General features: G+C 44.1%; 1 protein-coding gene across 9 annotated transcripts in view; it reads right to left on the bottom strand.

Annotated features, from left to right (window-relative positions):
• The window catches only part of ATOSA (atos homolog A), a 144029-nt gene that overhangs the window by 113738 nt on the left and 9620 nt on the right, over positions 1–20671 (bottom strand). For 3 of the 9 annotated variants that reach the window (XR_016218152.1, XM_070054212.2, XM_089310357.1), the window contains one exon: positions 2585–2704. Coding sequence is in view for 6 of the 9 variants with exons in the window: in XM_070054212.2 (XP_069910313.2) it covers positions 2585–2600 (16 nt within the window). In the remaining 3 variants the exon portion in view is untranslated. Of the gene's footprint in view, positions 1–2584; positions 2705–3043; positions 3346–3670; positions 3809–4060; positions 4461–20671 lie in introns of those variants that run through there. The other 6 variants (XR_011380911.2, XM_051822366.3, XR_011380910.2 and 3 more) reach the window with 4 other exon arrangements.

A 20671-nucleotide genomic window follows, 5' to 3' on the forward strand; every position in this document is an offset into this window, starting at 1 on the left:
TTGAACTTCCTCTATTAGCCAATCAACTACCATACCTAATCATGTAGAATAAAAGGCCCCAAGAGCTTATCTAGAAACTTTAAAACTCTGAAATACAACTGAATTCCACTAATGAAACACTTAGTCTCCATATGAAAATCCACACTTTACTCAGATTCTGAATATCTGAGAGGTTCTCTTATTGACTCTCACTTTATAAAAAAAACCTTAACGTTATCTTGTTCTCTAAGGAAGAGACTAAAAGCAAGAAAATTAAATGGAGGCAAGAATAAGCACATTAAAGACTGCTGACAGCAAGGGAACAGCAACAACAAAAAAATCAGACACATAAAAAAAAAGTAGCCTAGAGTGATTTAAGCTAGAGGCAAACAAACAAAAAACAAACAAAAAAAAACTCATGAACTTAAATATGTCTTTAGGGTATTTCTAGATTATGACAGTACAAAACTGAAACTCATAAAATGTCCCTTTATCATGAACTAAATGTTAAATTATATTGTCTCTGTACATTCTTTTTCCTTTTTCTTTTTTCTTTTCTTTTATATATATATAGAGAGAGAGAGAGACAGAGACAGAGATAAAGGTCTTCCTTCCATTGGTTCACCCCTCAAATGGTTGCTACAGCTGGTGCGCTGCGCTGATCCGAAGCCAGGAGCCAGGTGCTTCCTCCTGGTCTCCCATGCAGGTGCAGGGCCCAAGCACTTGGGCCATCCTCCACTGCCTTCCCAGGCCACAGCAGAGAGCTGGACTGGAAGAGGATCACCGGGACAGAATCCGGCACCCCAACCGGGACTAGAACCCCAGGTGCCAGCACCGCAGGTGGAGGATTAGCCTAGCGAGCCACGGCGCCGGCCCCTGTACATTCTCTTTTTTAAACATGATGGGGAGGGGAAGCATTAATATTTTTGAAAAATCTCCATATATCAGGCTTACAATTAAAAACATTCTTGGTATGTAGTCATACATATACATATATCCTGCACATAATAAGTGTATTTGCAAAAAGCTTGTTTCAGTATTTCTGCACTAGTTTGCTAAGTAAAAGATATTACTTTGGGTACATGAGCATACTGGCTCATGTTATTACGGAATATGATCACAATACTAAACTTGCAATCCCATGATTTTTACTCAAGAATGCTAAACAAAATTATAATTTTAAAAGCAAAAAAGAAAAAAACTCACTTCTTTGGAAATCTTGATAAGTGTTTTTATTTTCCTTGGTAATCTGTATTAGTATATAACTAAACATTTTATTGTGTTTTGACTAAAAGACAGTGTGTAAACAGTATTTTTAAAATTGCTTGTGACTTTAAAGCAACATTTAACAACAATCCAAAACAAATAGTGACTTTGATTTTATTTGCTTGTTTATTTTGAAATGCAATTACTGACCTTGGTGCTATTTTTCCAAAGTCACTGATGTAATCTAAAAATCTAAACTTAGCATTGTGCACAGCAACCTGCTCAATAGCAATACACTTGTTAATACCTCATACATACATAGCTGTTGCCTGATTTGAGGTAACAGCCAAACACTTAAAATACTTTGTATAGCTTTCTCCAACTTCTCTCTTTTGTGTTTTAATATACACTATAACCAAAGACATATTTGTACTAGAAAATTTGCTATTTCTAATCATTTTCAGAAAAGATGACAGAACAACTAGTTTAATACATATCTTTTTTAAAGAACAAGCCTCTGATTCATGGGAAAAATTAATATTTCCAATTTTACCATCTCAGATTTAGAATGGACTCAGTCCTCATACAATAATCCCCTCTTCACAATGTACCCTGGAATCAAGCCCATATGGGACTTGAAAAGCCCTCAGCACTAACCCATACTAAATGAAGATCTTCTAAAACTGATCCTTGCCATAATTGAGAAGACTGACAAACTAGTCCTTTGAAGTCCTTGAAAAGCACAGTGTATAGGTTATTCTCGTAAATGCTGCAAACACAGGTTTCGAAAGGTAAGCCACATGTACTTACCATTAGCAGTTTCAGTACCCCTTCCTGTCCACACACTTGCAGTGATATGGGAAGCTGGAGTAGTTTGCAAACTATTGCAGTTTGCTTAAAGCACAAAAGTCAGCTAAAGAAAGCAGTTATGTAATACAACAATAGTTGTCCACCCGATCTTAAGTTTTCTTTTCAATTTATCATCTTCAAACTCTCAAATTTAAAAAACTAGCCCCCTTCTTCAAAGCTGAACCTACAATGACCTTAGCTAAAAAAACGACTTAGTGTAAACCTGAAATGACATCAAGTATGGTGGCAACAGACACACACACTGCTCTTGACAAATTCGTTTTTAAATACACCAGATTCTCTTGAAACTACTGTTTTATAAGCATTTTTGAAGAACGTGTCCTCTCCTCCAAACCCTAACCCTCTCTTCCATATGCCCTTTTCTACCTCACCAGCTGGAATCTGTCACAGAAAACAGATGATCCCATCTGACACAAAAATAGTTGATCCTGCGGCAGAATTGGTTTAACACTTCTAAAATGAGGCACAGAGGGGGCAAAAGAAAAGAGAAACAAAAGAAAAAAAAACTCGATTTAAATAAATCATTTACCTCGGTCTGGCTTCATTTTCACATCCAGTTTCCAAGCAGAGAGGTGTGAAATACACGTGTGGGTTCTTTCAACAGGCTCGCCGCTGCTGACTCAACGGCTTCTGCTTCGTTTTTAAAATGCTGAAAGAAATGAAAATATAATTAATCTGGTGCTGCTAGAACACCAGGGCCTTGCAAAAACAAAAACAAAGACAAAACCAACTCCTGGTACGTTAGGCCTCTTCCTGGCACTAACTGCGGTGACAGCACCAGGGCAGGTCTGAAAAAAGCCAAACTCCCTCGGCACCGCCTCCCCCATCTCCTCCCGGCCCCGAGCACCCCTTTTCCCCGCCCCAGAGCTCTCCTGGCCAATGTGTCCTTCTCTGACACAGCGTCTCTGAACCCAAGCAGGAGCTATTTATAACCTGGAGGTACAGGCAAGAAGAAGAAAAAAGATTCGAGCAGTACAAGCTAACTAACCACTTGGTAGCAAACGCCTGTGGGAACAGTGGCACCTCCGCAATGGCTGGCAGGGAAATTCTTCCACCTGGTGCCTGCTCGCAGGAAACTCTTCCAGCCCCCACCCCACCCCCGCCCGCCCCTCCGCCGAGCTCCGCCCGCCGGCCTCCGGGCCTCACCTGTGTAATTACCCCCTGGCTAGCCTTCCTGCGGCAGCCGCGGCCAAGTTTACACAACGAGAGGGTCAGGAAGAAACCCGAGTCATCGCCTCACGCCCAGCCCCCAGATCCAAGCCAACTCGGCCGGGCTGTCCTGGGTCGCCCCCTCCCACCGCCCAGAGCTCGGCGGGCCCCGAGGACGGCGTTCCCCGGCGGAGCGCTCGGCCCCTGCTCCGCGCAGCCGGCCCGCCGCGGCCCCCCTTCCGTCCCGCCGCAGCCCCCGGATTTCCTTCAGCCGCGCACGACCGAGCGCTGCGCCTGCCCCTCTCCCCGCCAGAGAGTTGTTTTCATGGCGCCCTCGGGCTGGCCCACTCCTCGGCTCGCTCCGTCGACCTCTGCTGACTAACTCGCACTCCTCACGCGTCCCAGTCCCTCCTCCTCTTGGCACTGCCCTCCACCGCTCGCCCAGCGGCTCACATCACACTCCCACCTCAGACTCGCGGCTCCGGCAGGCGCAGGGCTGGCGAGCGCTGAGGGCGGCGCGCGGCGGGCCCCGGGGCTGCGCTAGGGGACCATGGGGGCGCACGACGACCAGCCCGACGCGGCTCCCCGGCGCCCCTGAGGCCATCCACCCCCGCCTCCGCCGCCGCCTCGCTCCGCTCCCTGCGCTCAGCCCCTCGCCCTGCTCGACTCGCACCCGAGCCCCGTGGCCCCCGGGCTTAGCCCGCCCGCCCCGCGGCTCTGCCAGCTCCTCGCCCGCCCGCTGTCGCTAGCTCTGGCGCCCCGGCTCCCGGTCCCTGTCGCTCGCCCAGTTCTTTCTCTGCTGTTTGCCCTGTCAAAACACTGCCCGGGTCACGTGTCCCAACAACAGCCAACCCACCGCTCGTCACTTCCTCTCCGGCGGCCTCCTCGGCGCTGGCGCCCAGTTGTTATGGCAACGCCGCCGCGCGCCGCGGGTCGCTACTTGGTCTGTCCGGGGCCGGGTACTCCACGCAGCTTCCCCGACGGGCGGGAAGGCGCAGGAGAAGCCGCTGGGAGTGTAGCCGGCCGAGCCCTCGAGGCCCGACAGGCGGTGAACGCCTCGTGGGCGCTCGCCTCCTATAGTCCCGGAACCCGAGCTGCAGGATTAGAGCGCGGGGTAACTGGGGAGATGTCATCCGAGGGCCTGCCCCAGACGTGGAGGATAATTATAGTCTCCTCCTCCTCCACCCTACATGCTGGCGCGGAGCTGTGAGCCAGCCCCCAGGGGATGGCAGCGCACGGTGGGACCGGGGCATCCTGTGGTATCGCGGGAGGGGGCCAGTTTAAGAACAGCGAGCGCCCCTCACCCCAGAGGTTCCCAAATCACTAGGGATTTTAGTAGCCTTCGGAAGCCACGCTTCCGCGGCACTGGCTGCGCTAAAAATAACTTTTACAACTTCTAAAACCCTGACTCATGGGCAAGAGGACACTTTTGACACCGTGTTATTGTTAGGGAGCTGTAATTGTGTTGTTGTGCTCTAACAATGTGACATGATGACATTTCGTGTTGTGATGTTGTGTCATCACTGCAACACAAACACATGACAAGAATCTGCTGTAGTTAAAAAAAGCAATCCTAACAAAGGCTACAGCCATTAACCACTCAGTGTATAGACAAAGTACGCACACGGGGCTGTGAGCCCAAACAGAACCAAGAAGTACGAAATTTGCATGGCTCTATGTTTTCATTAGAAAAAAAGCTTGTTTTTTTAAGAAATGATTTTGCATACAAGAATCTCAACAGGGAAGTACTAGGTCTAAAAGTGATTTTTCTTTATTCTTTGAACTGTTGTTTCTACAGTTTTATAGTGACTGTGTATTACTCTTACATCAAAAAAGTTTTTGTAAGGTCCAAGATTGGCAATTGAATTTTTTTTGCTTCAGATCAAAACCATGAACTTTCTATCAGGAAAAAAGTATTTCATATATATATATACACACACATATATATATGCACACACAGTAACAATAACTGCAGTTGTGCAAGTTATAACTCTTAGAACAGGTCAGAACATTCAGGAGGGTAATATTTCATTTCACAAAAATGAGCTAGCATCTTGAAAATTCTGACAAATGGCAACAGTCCTTTAATCTTTGGACCATAAAGGTTAGTTCCCAATGGATATGACTTTGCTATGATTGAACACTGTATTATGTACTTTTTAAAAAAATGAACAGAAGTTGTACTTATTCTACAGTCTCTTCTCAATTAACCTTGGTACTTGGAGGCAAGAACAGCTACAGATCATCTAAAATCCTAAATTTAGCACAAGAGCTGCAGCCAGATAACAGCTATTGTAAAAGTCTCAATGCCTGAACAGAGAGCAAGATCTGTGATTTAGCTCCTCTCCCTCTAATCTGCCAGAGATATGAAGGTTAGAAAAATGTTGAGAACAGAAGTCAAGAATATGGCATAATCTGGAGCACAAACTATTCTCTTTTAAATAATTAAGTTTAACAGTGCAGAGATTAATGATGATGTCTGAACATTTGTTAGACTACAGATTTTTATCGGGTATCTTAAATCTTCCAAATTTTGTATTCATAGAGAATTAAGAAGTACATTTCTGACTCATTCATTATTCAAATTATTGTTTCACTCATAGGACACACATTTAATAACCACTCACTCTGCTAGGCACACATGTGAGGAGCAGAGGTTAAGATGCCCACAAATCGTATGGAAGTACCTGAGTTTGATGCCCAGCTCCAGCTCCTGGCTCTAGCTTCCTACCATTGTAGGCTCTGGAAGGTAGAGTTGATGGCTCAAGTAATTGGATTCCTGTCACCCTTGTGGGAGATTTCAATTCTGTTCCAGCCCTTTTAGGCAATTGGGGAATGAACCATTGGATGGAAGTATTCTCTCCATCTCTCTCTCTCTCCCCCGCCCCTTCTCACTCACTCACTCTCTGTCTACTACTCAAAAAGTTTGTATAAAATGGAATTAAAAGATAAGTTTATTTGGCATATGAGCAGTCTTCAAAACATTTGTGGAGATGTAAATTATGGGAAAAAAGCATGGACTTCAAATTTTTGCACCACAATAAACATCTCTTAATTCCACTTTCCAAACATTTTAAAGTACCAGTACCCTCCCAATAGTCTCTGAGAACACAAAGGTCACTGCAACCAGAGAAGGTCACTACACTCATGGATCTTACACTTGGATCGCAGCAGTCAAGTGATGTTCTATAACCTTAGTTTCTCTTACAAAAAAATGAGACGTTTACACTTTGACAGTAAATAATCTTTCCTTTCTACTTTGAGTTTTCACTTTTTCTTTTGTTGCTGTTTTCTTTCTATTCCTAAAACAATCCTGAAATATAAAACATGTTCAGAGTAGCTGGAAATAAGGCTCTGAAATGGCAACTGACTCTTTGTGCTGGGGATAAATATTCATACCTTGGGAACCCAAGCAGAGCAAATACGTCTGGTTTATACTTGGTGAGGGGTAGGGTGAGTGAAGCAAGGAAGTCAGGACAGCTGTTCTGAAATCATGAATAATTAACTTCAAAAAGTTAATCTTCAAGAGTCATCCCCTCAAATTTTGCAAATCTTTTGTGAAATGAGCAGTATAATACAAAAAACTGTATATAATGGAGGTTGTCTCTCTATATATGTATGTGTGTGTATATATATGTATGTAACATTGAGAGGATAACTGGTTTGCTAACTTTATCAATACAAGGCTGTTACTATGACCAAGGGAATGAAACCACCGCAGCCTACAGAATGAGCTCCATGAGAGCAGGGACTGGTACCTTTTTCTTCTTGCTCCCTAGCACCTAGCAAAGGCCATGATGTGGGAGCCCAACAAATGTTAGCCTTTGTGTTAATAAACTTGGCTTGTACATGTCTATTGACTGTATCCATTACTGGCTAGCATTTTCTTCCTAGTGAGAAGAAGCTAGGGAGTGGGAAACTGGTGGGTTGCAGAAACTTCATTTGCGAAAGATACATTTTTATTATACTTTAGCGATTATGTCATAATAGCAGGAACCGGTTGAAGATTGAATTGTGCTGCCCACAAAAGCTATGTGACATCCTTATTTGACCTTATTTGTAAAAAGGATCTTTGCTGAAGTCATCAGGTTAAGATGAGGTCATGCTGGATTAGGGTAGACCTCAAATCCAAAAAAGAACATCCCTATAGAGAAGGATAGATTTCAAGACGTAGGAGAGTCAGAAAAGTTGGCCTTTAGATGAAAAAGAGATTGGAGTTCTTGTGGCCACTAAAAACATGGAGGCCTTTAATCCTATAAAAGTTACAGTACTCACTTGAAAGTGTTAAGAAAATCTCTCGAGTGACACAGAATTATAACTATGACCCAAGCTTAAGAATGATCATGAATAAGTGGTTGAGAGTCATCACATGAAAATCAGTGTTTTAAGGGCAGGCATTGTGGCTGAGTAGGTGAAGCCACAGCTTGGTATACCTGCATGCCGCATCAGAGTGCCAATTTGAGGCCCAGCCTCTCTGCTTTGGATTCAGCTCCTTACCAATGCACCTAGCATGCAGCAGATGATGGCTGAATACTTGGGTTCCTGCAACCCATATGGGAGTCCCAGATGGAGTTCCTGGCCTTTGGCTTCAGCTTGGCCCAGCTCTGGCTATTAACAGCATTTGGGAAATAAATCAGTGGGTGAAAGATTCTCCCTCTTACTCTCTGTCTCTCTCTCTCTGACTTTCAAATAAATAAATGAATCATTAAAGAAAATGTAAACTATGCCAATCAGTAAGTCTTTTCCATCATAAAGTATTATAGAAATAAAGAAATATATATAACTAATTAAAATATATAGATAAATCTACTCTGACATAGTAAGTTAAAAAAATCAAACTATACTTAAAAATATAATTTTTATTTATTTAAAGGTAGAGCAAGGGGCCAGCGTTGTGGTGCAGCAGGTTAAGCTGCTGCCACCGCCTGCTTTTCATATAAGCACCTGTTCAAGTCCCAGTTGCTCCACTTCCAATTCAGCTCCCTGCTAATGCACCTGGGAAAGTAGCTGGAGATGGCTCAAGTACTTAGGCCCCTGCACCCACATGGGAGAACAGAATGGAATTCCAGGCTCCTGGCTTTGGCTTGGCTCAGCCCAAGCCATTGCAGCCATTTGGGGAGTGAACCAGTGGGTGGAACACCTCTGTTTTTCCCTGTATCTTCCCCTGCCCCATAATTCTGCCTTTCAAATAAATAAATAAATAAATCCAAAAAAAAAAAAGGAAGAAGAAAGAGAAAGGCAGAGAGAGAAAGAATGAGTCAAAGACATCTCTCTCATCTGCTGCTTCACTCCCCAAATAACTGCAACAGCAAGAGCTGGGCCAGATTGAAGCCAGAAGCAGGAATGCCATCTGGGTCTCCTTCATGGGTGGCAGGTACCCAAATACTTAATCCATCACCTGCTGCCTCCCACGTGCATTGGTAGGATGCTGCATCTGAAACACAGTAGGCAGGCTCTGAATGAGGCACTCTAATATAGGATGCAGGCATCCCAAGTGGCAGTTTAACCTCTTGGACCACACCGTCTGCACCCAGACAATGTACTTACAATTCTTGTCAAAACAACATGACATGAATACACACACACTGAGAGAGAAAGAGAGAAAGAGAGAGAGAGAGAGAGAGAGAGATGTCTTCCACCTGCTAGTTCACTGCACAAATGGCTGCAACAGCTGGGACTGGGCCAGGCCAAAGCCAAAAGCCTGGAACTCCATCCTGGAGAGGGTAGCAGGGCCATCTTCTGCTGCTTTCCTAGGCACATTAACAGGGAGTTAGATTGTAAAGTGGAGTAGCTGGGACTAAAACCAGCCCTTATATGGTATGCCAGTGTCGCAGGTGGCAGCTTAACCTGCTGTATATTGATGCTGGGCCCATAAACCATCTTTCCCCTATATAATTTTTCTCTATTTACTTATATTCACTGCAGATCATTTCTAAGACAGGAAGCTCATGGAGTCATTCCTAACCTATTGGCTTCTCTAAACAGCCTTTGAAGTTCCCCGAAATTGGTTGGCTTCTTTGGCCTTTTGTGAGGCTCCTATGCATCTAACCTTTACAACCACAGGTGCAAGGAAGTGAAAAATGATTCTTTCTGGTTCCTGCCTGCAGAAGTAACTATAGTACTAACAAACACAAAGGTCTCTAAACTTCAAGCCACAGGAATCTTTAATTAATTTGAAGGCTTGCTGAGCTTCTGGAGGTGTCTGAGCCAAGACGTAAGGTCTTTCTTGGAAAAAAAAAAATGATTGATCTAGAAATTGGAAAGAGAAAGAGAGAATGAGAATATGAATCTTCTATCTGCTGATTCACTTCCTAAATGTCCACTTCCTATCTAGCTCTCTACTATGGCCTGGGAAAGCAGTGGAAGAAGGCCCATGTGCTGGGGTCCTTGCACTTGCATGAGAGACCCAGAAGAACTCATGGCCCCTGGCTTTGGATTGGCCCAGGTCTGGCCATTGCGGTCATTCAGGGAATGAACCAGTGGATGGAATACCTCTCTCTATCTTTCCTTCTCTCCGTCTCTAACTCTGCCTCTCAAATAAATAAATAAATCTTTTTAAAAAACCTTTAAAATATTGACTACATATTTAAGTGATAAAATTTAAGATATATCAGGCTTATTTTTAAATTTTTTAGTGTGGCTACTAGAAAATTTAAAGTTACATATGCAACTCAAAGTATTTCTACTAGTTGATATTGCTAAATAAGTTAGTGGCTTCACCCAACATCACAAAAGGCATTTGAAAATCAGCCATTTCTTAACTAAGAGATGCTGTTTTGCAGTGCAGATTTTGAACTAAGGAAACTTGCTGCTTGCCTTAATCCTATCCAGGGCTCAATGCAGCCTTAATGAGACTTGAATGCACTACAAAGTGCTGAGGGCACATCCTATAGTAGGTGAATTGCCCTTCTAGAAACACCAACTCAATTCAGCAGGCTTTTCATAGGAGTTATTTTTCTCTTCATGCCTGTTAGAGGACCACATAACCTTAACCCAGTGTGGGCTGTGTTCAGGAACAGCCATAGGGAGTCTTCACTAAACAGCAAGACTCTCCATGAGTGCATAGGCTATCAAGTCTATTAAAATCAAGTTACTTGGCCGGCGCCATGGCTTACTAGGCTAATCCTCCACCTGCGGCGCCGGCACCCTGGGTTCTAGTCCCGGTCAGGGCGCCGGATTCTGTCCCGGTTGCCCCTCTTCCAGTCCAGCTCTCTGCTGTGGCCCAGGAGTGCAGTGGAGGATGGCCCAAGTGCTTGGGCCCTGCACCCACATGGGAGACCAGGAGGAAGCACCTGGCTCCTGGCCTTGGATCAGCATGGTGCGCCGGCCACAGCACACCAGCCGCAGCAGCCACTGGGGGATGAACCAATGGACAAGGAAGATCTTTCTCTCTGTCACTCTCTCGCACTATCCACTCTGCCTGTCCAAAAAAAAAAAAAAAAAATCAGTTACTGATCCCTTAAATATTGTCATCAAAATATATCAATTCATTGCATCTAATGAGAATCCTACAGTAGTTCTCATGGTAAACAAAAGAAGGAAGGGAGGAAAAGAAGAAGGAACAGAAGAAGGGAGGAAGGATTTCTGACCATTTGATTTGAAAAGCAGATATCAACAATAGCTAATCTGCTGGTCTCAGAAGGATGAGAGACACGTGTAGTAAAGCAGAGCTGACTCACAGAGCAATCTAACTTGGAATAGCAGAACCACCATAATTGACCCAAAGAGCCATTAGAATTGTTGTAAGGCACTAAGTTTTGGAATGGCTTGTTATGAAGTATTATTACAGCACTAGCCAATCAATACATCCATAGTAGTGACTTTGGATTTTATTTTATAAATAACCCAAAACTTTAATATTTTAATAGATTCTTGGCTGGCACCGCAGCTCACTAGGCTAATCCTCTGCCTGCGGCGCTGGCACCCTGGGTTCTAGTCCTGGTTGGGGCACCGGTTCTGTCCCAGTTGCTCCTCTTCCAGTCTAGTTTTCTTCTGTGGCCCAGGAAGGCATTGGAGGATGGCCCAAGTCCTTGGGCCCTGCACCCACATGGGAGACTAGGAGGAAGCACCTGGCTCCTGGCTTTGGATTGGCACAGCGCGCCGGCTATAGTGGCCACTTGGGGGTGAACTAACGGAAGGAAGACCTTTCTCTCTGTCTCTCTCTCACTGTCTAACTCTGCCTGTCCAAAAAAAAAAAAAAAGGTTTTAATAGATTCTTAGATTGTTTTAGAAAGATGGCTTCAACATCAGAGCAAATGATAGACACAGGAAGAGGATGGTAGAGAAGGTGGAAGCAAAGTAGCTTTTCCAGTGGTGCTGCCTCAGTTGGTACAGCAGCTTAAATAGCCAAGGCAGCCAATCCGGTCAAGGGGCAGTTTATGCCCTAACCAATCACACCCTGTTGCCAGGCAGTATCCGAAGCCATCCAATCACAGCCTGTTGCCAGGCAGGCTCCGTTGCCAGGTGGGTTTCGAAGCCATTCCTGAGTAACTGAAGCTCGCTTGCCAGCAGCCATCTTGGCATGGCCTTCTCATTCCACCACAATTATGAAAATCTGAAATAAAACAATGCTAGTAGGATGGAATAGAAAACATAGACTTAGAGTTTAAGTAGGTGGAACTGAGTAAACTCGGATGGTGATGACAAAAACAGAGGGCAACTTCCTATTCTCAACCCCACCACCACCACCTTTCAGAATAATATTTTCTACATAAAAGTACAGAGCAAGATCAGATTGGCCACTAAGGGATGGGTATAGAAGTGAAAACAGCAGTGTTAAGTATTTAGTTTTAGATATATTGTGTTTGAAAAACCTGTTAGCACCTAATCAGATATTCTGAAGGTAAAAAAGATTTTGCTCTAGAGTTTGTGGATAAAATCTTGTCTATATATGTATTCCTCAGAAACTACCTGCAGAATTAGTAGCAGCTGGGGCAGACACAGAGGCCTTGCTAGTTAGTGGTGGGCAACAGAGAAAGGAGTAAGCATTCTGAAAGAATGGGAAGTGCTCTTAAGTGATGCAGTTAGGTTGCTGGAGGGGCTGCCAGTCCCAAATGATGGACATGATGGTCCATTTTTATCTGTAAACTTTGTACAACTATTGGAATTTTTTTGTGTTTAAGGCTCTCTCAGTCTTTTTAAGAAATAGCTACATCTTGAGACTTGAAACTATCTAAAAATTTTATATTACTTTCAGATCATAAATGAAAAAATTTAAATACAATATTAATTCATTGCATGTTAATTATTTGATCAGCCTGTGCACTGACTACCTACTGGGTGCCAGACATGTACTAGCATTAGAAATTTCATAATACATAATGACCTGAATCTTGCCTGGATGGTGCTATGGAACACTAAAACTTCTTGGGTCCTAATGTCCATCAAGTTCTGTATTTCAGAAGCTGTGAGTTATATTTGCTGACCTTTGTTTTAAATATATGTAGTTTTCCAAATATATTGGTAAGGAAGCATTAAAACTCATATATTGGAGCAGGCATTTGGCTTTGTAGTTAACACACTGATTAAGATTCCTACATCTCATATCAGAGTGCCTGGCTTTGATGCCCACCTCTGGCTCTTGCCTTCAGTTTCCTGCTACTACAGACATTGGGAAGCAATGGATATTGATCAAGTGGTTGGATTCGTGCCACTCACACGAGAGACCTGGATCGAGTTTCCAGCGCCCAGCTTCAGCTCAGCCAAGTTCTGGGTGATTGTGGTTATTAGGGGAAATCAATCTGTCTCTCCTTCTCTGTGTCTCAAATAAATAAATAAATGTAAAAGCCTCCTGTGTTAACATAAGACAGCTCTTCTTAGATTAATATATGAGAATAAAACTTAGTTCAGAGATTTAACCCATTTGAAACAAAGCAAAGAGCAGAAAGCAGAGTTAACAAAACTGTAAGCCATTAACTAGATGCTGGCCCCTACACAGAGTCAGAAATACAGGAACAGGATGAGACTTGCAGAAATCCAAAAGTAGAAGATAATAAAATGATGACATTTATGTGCCAGCCTTTTGCAACGATGGTAACATGCCACCTATAAATAAAAGTGAGTTCTACAAGTAAAAAGGGTGAACATTTTTCCTCATCCTAAGTAAAAGATAAACTGAAAATTAATGGCTCGGATTGCCCAAGATAACAGGCTGAAAATAAAGAGATAGGTGATTCATTAACTAGATTGAAGAAAAATGGAGAAGATGGAATCTGATGCTTGATGAAATTGAAATGTCAAGGAATTGACATTGATCTATTCTGTAGTGATCCTGCTGGCAACTCAATATTCCAGCAAAGAATTTTAATGCTATATTTCTGAGACCACTAAAATTAAGAGTGAATGTCATTCCCAGTGGAGATCAGATAGTTTAGGGGAGTACATAGTTGAGGGTACCCTGTTATACTCTTCAGAGTTTCATATACTTGGAGCACCAATGGGGCTGAAAATGCTCTTAATTATATATCCTCAAGATATCCAAATCCCTGAATACCTAAATTTCTAATTGCTGTACAAGAAGGTCTGGTTGCTATAGTACTGCTGCAAAAATTCTCCCTTGTCTTTGGTTAAATGGGCTTCAGTTTACATGTCTGGCATTCTCTAAAAAGAGAACACAAACAATATTAGAAGGTAGAGAGTTGCTCTAACTTCAGTGCTGTGGTTTGAAAACTCAATGCCTCCAAAGCCCATGTGCTAAAGGCTCGGTCCCCAGCATGGTGGTGTTTGGAGGTGGGGTCTGGTGAGAGGGCTTCAGGGCATTGGGGGTGTGCCCTCAGAAGTTAGTTCTCACCAGATGGTGGATACAAAAGCCTGACATAGGGTCTAACCACTTTCTCTGCTTCCAGGGTTAGCATGGGATCTTTCCTCTGTGTGCACATTCCACAACTGCCATATGCCACCTTCACAAGAGGCCCAGATAATGGAGGTGCCCACTCTTGGACATGAACTTCCCAATGGTGACATACATAGACCTTTTCTCCATAGAAAATTGGTTGCTTCAAGTATTTCATTTTAATATTGAAAAGCTAATATAGTACTTACAGCTAAAAAAAAAAGACTTTTAATTATCACAGATTTTTATTTGTAATTTATACGAATAATTTTTAAAACTAAACTGAATGGATAGAGGCAGGTTTTTGGCTCAGCAATTAAGCTGCCTCTTGGCATGTCGTTTCCCCTATTAGAGGGCCTGGTTCACGTCCTGGCTGTTCTACTTCCAACGCAGCTTCCTGTTAATACATACCCTGGAAGGCAGCAGGTGATGGCTCGAGTATTTGGGTTCTGCCATGCACATGGGAGACCTAGATTGAGTTCCTGGCTACTGGATTTCTCCTGGCCCAGCCCCCATTTGGGTAGTGAACCAGTAGGTTGTAGATTCATTCTCTCTCTCCCCCTATCCCTCTCTTTCCTTCTCTCTCCCTCTCTTTCCCTCTTCCTCTCTGCCTTTCAAATAAAAGATTGAAAAATAAAATAAGGGGCCAGTGTTGTGGCATAGTGGGTTAAGCTGCTGCCTGCAATGTCAATATCCCATATGAATGCTAGTTCAAGTCTCAGCTACTCCACTTCTAATCTAGCTCCCTGCTATTATGCTTGGGAAAACAGCAGAGATGATCCAAGTACTTGGTTCCCTGCATCCATATGGGAAATCCAAATGGAGTTCCAGGCTCCTGGCTACAGCTTGGCCCAGCCCAGGCTGTTGTGGCCATTTGGGGAGTGAATCAGTAGACAGAAGATCTCTCTTTCTCTCTTTCTGCTTATCTCTTGCTGTAATTCTAACTTTCAAATAAATAAAATAAACATTTGAAAAACAAAGTAAAATAAATGGATAATCTTAAGGAAACTAAGTCATAAAATGGAATTAAAAGTATAGGAGGGTTGGCCTTATGGTGCAGTGAGTTAAGTTGCCACCTGTGAAGTCAGCATCCTGTATTAGGGCACCAGTCAAGTCCCAGCTGCTCTACTTCTGATCCAGAGAATAAGTAGAAAACCTGAATAGAAAAATCATCATCTAAGAAATCAAAAAGTTAAAGACCTAGATCAACTATAAAAAGATACTACTATCAGAAAAGTTTATGAGAAGGTCCCAGTAAACCATCAGAGTACTGCTAATCCCTTTGTTACATAAACTGTCCCATAGTAAAGAATAAGGGTACTTAGCTTCCTATTTCACTTCTATTTCCACCCAAAATGGAAAACACTATTTCATTTTCAGAAAAACAAATCTCACTGATGAACACAGAAGTAAAAATATCAAATACAATTTTAGCATAGAATCTATCCATGTATTAAGAGCATATAATATCATAACCAAGAGTTTACCGCATAAACATAAGACTGCTTTAACATTATAAACTCTAGCAATACACATCACACTATCTGATCGAAGGAAACAGACACCAAATGATCACCTTATCCTTTCCTCTGACTTCCAGGCCTCTCCACTTCTGCATTCACCAAGGGACCCACAGTTCCTTCCAGTTCAATGTATTAAATAAGCAACATTCCTTTTGTCGCTCAAGAGCATCTACTCCTCTTCTGCATTTCCTTTGAGATTCACTACCATCCTCTCTATTCATTCTTACGTTATGTACTGAGCACCTGCACTATACCCTAGTCTGCTGATATTTAGAACATCAGTGAACAAGACAATTATGTCCGTCCTTATGGAGCTTATAAGTGGATGGCAATAGGCAATAAATGATATAGAAGGTAGGAACGAATAGATAATAAGGGGGATTTTGCAGAGGTTTTTAAAACAGAATTGTTTGGCTGGCGCCACAGCTCACTTCGCTAATCCTCCGCCTGCAGCGCTGGCACCCTGGGTTCTAGTCCCGGTTGGGGCACCGGTTCTGTCCCGGTTGCTCCTCTTCCAGTCCAGCTCTCTGCTGTGGCCCAGGAGTGCAGTGGAGGATGGCCCAAGTGCTTGGGCCCTGCACCCCATGGGAGTCCAGGAGGAAGTACCTGGTTCCTGGCTTCGGATCAGCACGGTGCGCTGGCCATAGCGGCCATTTGGGAGGGTGAACCAACGGTAAGGAAGATCTTTCTCTCTGTCACTCTCTCTCACTGTCTAACTCTGCCTGTAAACAAAACAAAACAAAACAAAAACACAAAAACACCAGAATTGTTAGAGTAAGGCTCACTGGGGTGGCTTGAAGGAGTTAAAGAACTAGTATGTGTCTCTCCAGAGGAAGACTGTTGCAGGCTGAGGGAACAGTCAGTGCAAAGGTTCATGGGAGAGGCTGGTGTTTGGCCTAGCAGTTAAAAATGCTTGTTGGGGCCAGCTCACTCCTCTGCCTTGTGGCGCCGGCACACCGGGTTCTAGTCCCAGTCGGGGTGCTGGATTCTGTCCAGGTTGCCCCTCTTCCAGGCCAGCTCTCTGCTGTGGCCAGGGAGTGCAGTGGAGGATGGCCCAAGTGCTTGGGCCCTGCACCCCATGGGAGACCAGGATAAGTACCTGGCTCCTGCCATCAGATCAGCACAGTGCGCCAGCCACAGCATGCCGGCCGCGGCGGCCATTGGAGGGTGAACCAACGGCAAAGGAAGACCTTTCTCTCTCTCACTGTCTACTCTGCCTGTCAAAAAAAAAAAAAAAAAAAGCCTGTTGGGATGTCCATATCCCATATCAGAGTGCCTTGGTTTGAGTTCTGGCTGTGCTCCCAATTTCAGGTTCCTGCTAATGCATACCAAGAGAGGTAGCAAGTGATGGCTCAAGAAGTTGGGTGCCTGTCACCCATGGCAGGAAAGAGAGGAATTGAGTTCCCAGCACCTGACTTTGGGCTGGTCTAGCCTAGCCATTGTGTACATTTGGAGAAATAAATCAGTGGACAGGAGCTCTGTCTGTGTTTCTTAAATAAAATTATTTTTAAAAACCTGTGAATTACTAAAAAAAAAAAAAAAAAGACTCAAGGAAGGAACATTCCCTTATTTGCCTGAGAAGAGCAAATGTGGCTAGAACTTGTGAATGTGGGTGGGAGTTCAGGAGACAGAAGGAAATGTGGACTGGAGAAGGGATGAGACCCAGATCACATGAGGCCTTGAGGACTATTTAAGGACTTTGACTATTGCAGGACTGAGCAGGGACATTATGTGATCTTCCTTACATTTCAAGAGTCTACTCTGACGGCTCTGTTGAAACTGGACCCTAGTGAGACAAGACCAGACACAACGAAACCAGTTATTTGGCTGTTATTTCAATCCAGGTAGGGTTCAGTGTGGCTTGGTCTGGCATCCTGCTCCTACCCAAGTGAGGAACCCAACAAACTCCCCTAGTCCTTCTTTCCCACTTCTCCAACCATTCCTTACTCACATCCAATGAACACTCCTTATCTCATTTCTAAACCCAATGGGGCCAGCACCGTGGCGCACTAGGTTAATCCTCTGCATGCGGTGCCAGCATCCCATTTGGGCACCAGGTTCTAGTCCCAGTTGCTCCTCTTCCAGTCCAGCTCTCTGCTGTGGCCCAGGAAGGCAGTGGAGGGTGGCCCAGGTGCTTGGGCCCTCGCACCCGCATGGGAGATCAGGAAGAGGCACCTGGCTCCTGGCTTCTGATCGGCGTAGCTCCAGCTGTTGTGGCCATTTGGGGGGTGGGGGGTGAACCAACGGAAGGAAGACTTTTCTCTTTCTCTCCCTTTCACTGTCTGTAACTCTACCTGTCAAACAAACAAATAATCTTTAAAAAAAAATAAAATAATATAAACACCAGCCCAAGCCTCCAGGCCACTACCACACTTCCAATCTGACTTCTCTGGACCAAGGAGATGTTCTCCTAACTGGCCTCTTTGCCTCCAGCTTACCACTTCTCCCATTCTATTGGCAGGGTAACCTCCTAAATACAGGGGATCTAGACCTACTCTTTCAATACTGCCTCCTCTCTTACCATATCAGTTTTTCTTCACCCTTACCCTTGCAGCAACTTCTATATGACTTTTCACATGCCCAGGAGTCTTGCTGGACCTGCTTGCCTTTCTTGCTCAACAGTAATACCTCATGGGGAGAAATTATCTTACAAATCTTGGAATCCATAGAAGATGTTATCAGATGTTTTAATGATTAGTTGAAGTCAATAATTATGCTTAAAATTTTATTTATGGGAGAGGGAGAGGGAGAGGGAGAGAGAGAGGGAGAGAGGGAGGGAGAGAGGGGGGGGGAGGAGAGAGAGAGAGAGAGAGAATTTCCATCCACTGCTTCACTATCAAATGCCCATAATAGCTGTCGTTAAGTTGAGCTGAAGCAGGAAGCCTGGAACTCAACCCAGGCCTCCTGCAAAGAGGCAGGGAAGCAATTACGGGAGCCTTCACTGCTGCCTCTCAAAGGCTGCACTGGCAGGAAGCTGGAGTCAGGAGCTGGAGACTGGTGTCAAACCTGGGTACCCCAATACGGGATGCAGGCATCTTAACCACTAGGCCCCCAAATTTTTTAAAAAGATTTATTTAAAAGAGTTACACAGAGAGAGGAGAGGCAGAGAGAGAGAGAGAAGGAGAGAGAAAGAGAGAGAAAGAGAAAGAGAGAGAGAGAGTGTGTCTTCCATCCACTGGTTCACTCCCCAGATGGCCGCAACAGCCGGAGCTGTGCCGATCCGAAGCTAGGAGCCACGAGCTTCCTCCAGGTCTCTCACACGGGTGCAGGGGCCCAAGGGCTTGGACCATCTTCTACTGCTTTAACAGGCAACAGCAGAGAGCTGGATCACAAGTGGAACAGCCAGGTCTTGAACCAGCACCCATATGGGTTGCCGGCGCTTCAGACTACGGCATTAACCCACTGCGCCACAGTGCTGCCCCCCCCCCCCAAATTCATACAATTTAAGATAACTTATCTGGGAATATAACTCTCTTCTTTAATTCATAAAAATATGATGAATTCCTTAAAATTACCTCCATTCTTCTTATAACCTTTAGCTTAAGAATATGAAATACCATTTGTTAATAAATTGTCAATAAACAAGCTTTTTTGCAAACCACAGACTAGAAGATATTTGCAATACATATATCTGACAAATGATTCAGAGCCAGCGTTTTTTTTTTTAAAAGGCTCCCATAAATCATTATTAAAAAAAAGACAATCAATGCAAAAAAGGGAGGAGTGGCAAAAGAATAGAATAAAAACTTGGAAAAAGACAATATCCAAATGGTAAAAGATAATGAAATAGGGGCCGGCGCTGTGGCATAGCAGGTAAAGCCACCACCTGCAGTGCCAGCATCCCATATGGGCACTGGTTCGAGTCCCAGCTACTCCACTTCTGATCCAGCTCTCTGCTGTGGCCTGGGAAAACAGTAGAAGATAGCCCAAGTCTTGGGCCCCTGCACCCACATGGGAGACCCAGAAGAAGCTTCTGGCTCCTGGCTTCGGATCCATGCAGTTCTGGCCATTGCAGCCAACTGGGGAGTGAACCAGCGGATGGAAGACCTCTCTCTCTCTCTGCCTCTCCTCTCTGTGTAACTCTGTCTTTCAAATAAATAAATCTTAAAAAAACCTACTCCTATCCCAGAAAAATTAAAATTTAAAAAACTGACAATATAAAATATTTTCAAGGAAGTAGAACTTTTTTTCTTAAAAGTTTCATTTATTTACTTGAAAGGCAGAATTATAGGGAGAGAGGGAGATCTTCCATCTGCTGATTCACTCCCCAAATTCCCACAACAGCTGAGGCTAGACCAGGCCAAAGCCAGGTGCCAAGAACTCCACCTAGTCCTCCCATAAGGATGGCAATAACCCAAGCACCTGGGCCATCATCTGCTGCCTCCTAGGTATTTTAGCAGGAGCTGGATCAGAAACATGGAGTAGCCAGGACTCAAACAAGTACTCTAACGTGGGCGTCACAAAAGGTGGCTTAATCTACTGTGCCACCAATGCGTTCCTCAAAGACATAGAACTCTTTTTTTTTTAAAAGATTTTATTTATTTGAGAGGTAGAAATACAGACAGTGAGAGGGAAAGACAGAGAGAAATGTCTTCCTTCTGCTGGTTCACTCCCCAAATGGCTGCAATGGCTGGAGCTGTGCCAATCTGAAGCCAGGAGCCAGGTCTTCCTCGAGGTCTCCCATGCATGTGCACAGGCCCAAACACTTGAGCCATCCTCCTCTGCTTTCCCAGGCCACAGCAGAGAGCTGAATTCGAAAAGAAGCAGCAGGGACTAGAATCAGGTGCCCATAAGGGATGCTGGCGCCCCAGGCGGAGGATTAACCCACTATGCCAGAGCCTTAGCCCCCGACATAGAACTCTTGTACATTGCTGGTGGGGCATGAAAAATACTATGATCTGTTTGGAAAACCATTTTTCAGTTTCTATTAGAGTTAAATTTGCATCTACCTTATGATCCATCAATATCATTGTTTATATCCAAGAGAAATGAGTGCATGTGTCCTGATGTGTGCAAAATTATAGTCACAGAAACTTTTTTCAAACTATCTACAAGATGAAACAACCCAAATGTTCACCAACAGGAAAATAGAAAAATCAATTGTGATCTATTT

The sequence above is a fragment of the Oryctolagus cuniculus genome, chromosome 12, assembly GCF_051225735.1.
Source record: "Oryctolagus cuniculus isolate XC-2025 breed Fujian yellow rabbit chromosome 12, ASM5122573v1, whole genome shotgun sequence".
Lineage (NCBI taxonomy): Eukaryota > Metazoa > Chordata > Mammalia > Lagomorpha > Leporidae > Oryctolagus > Oryctolagus cuniculus.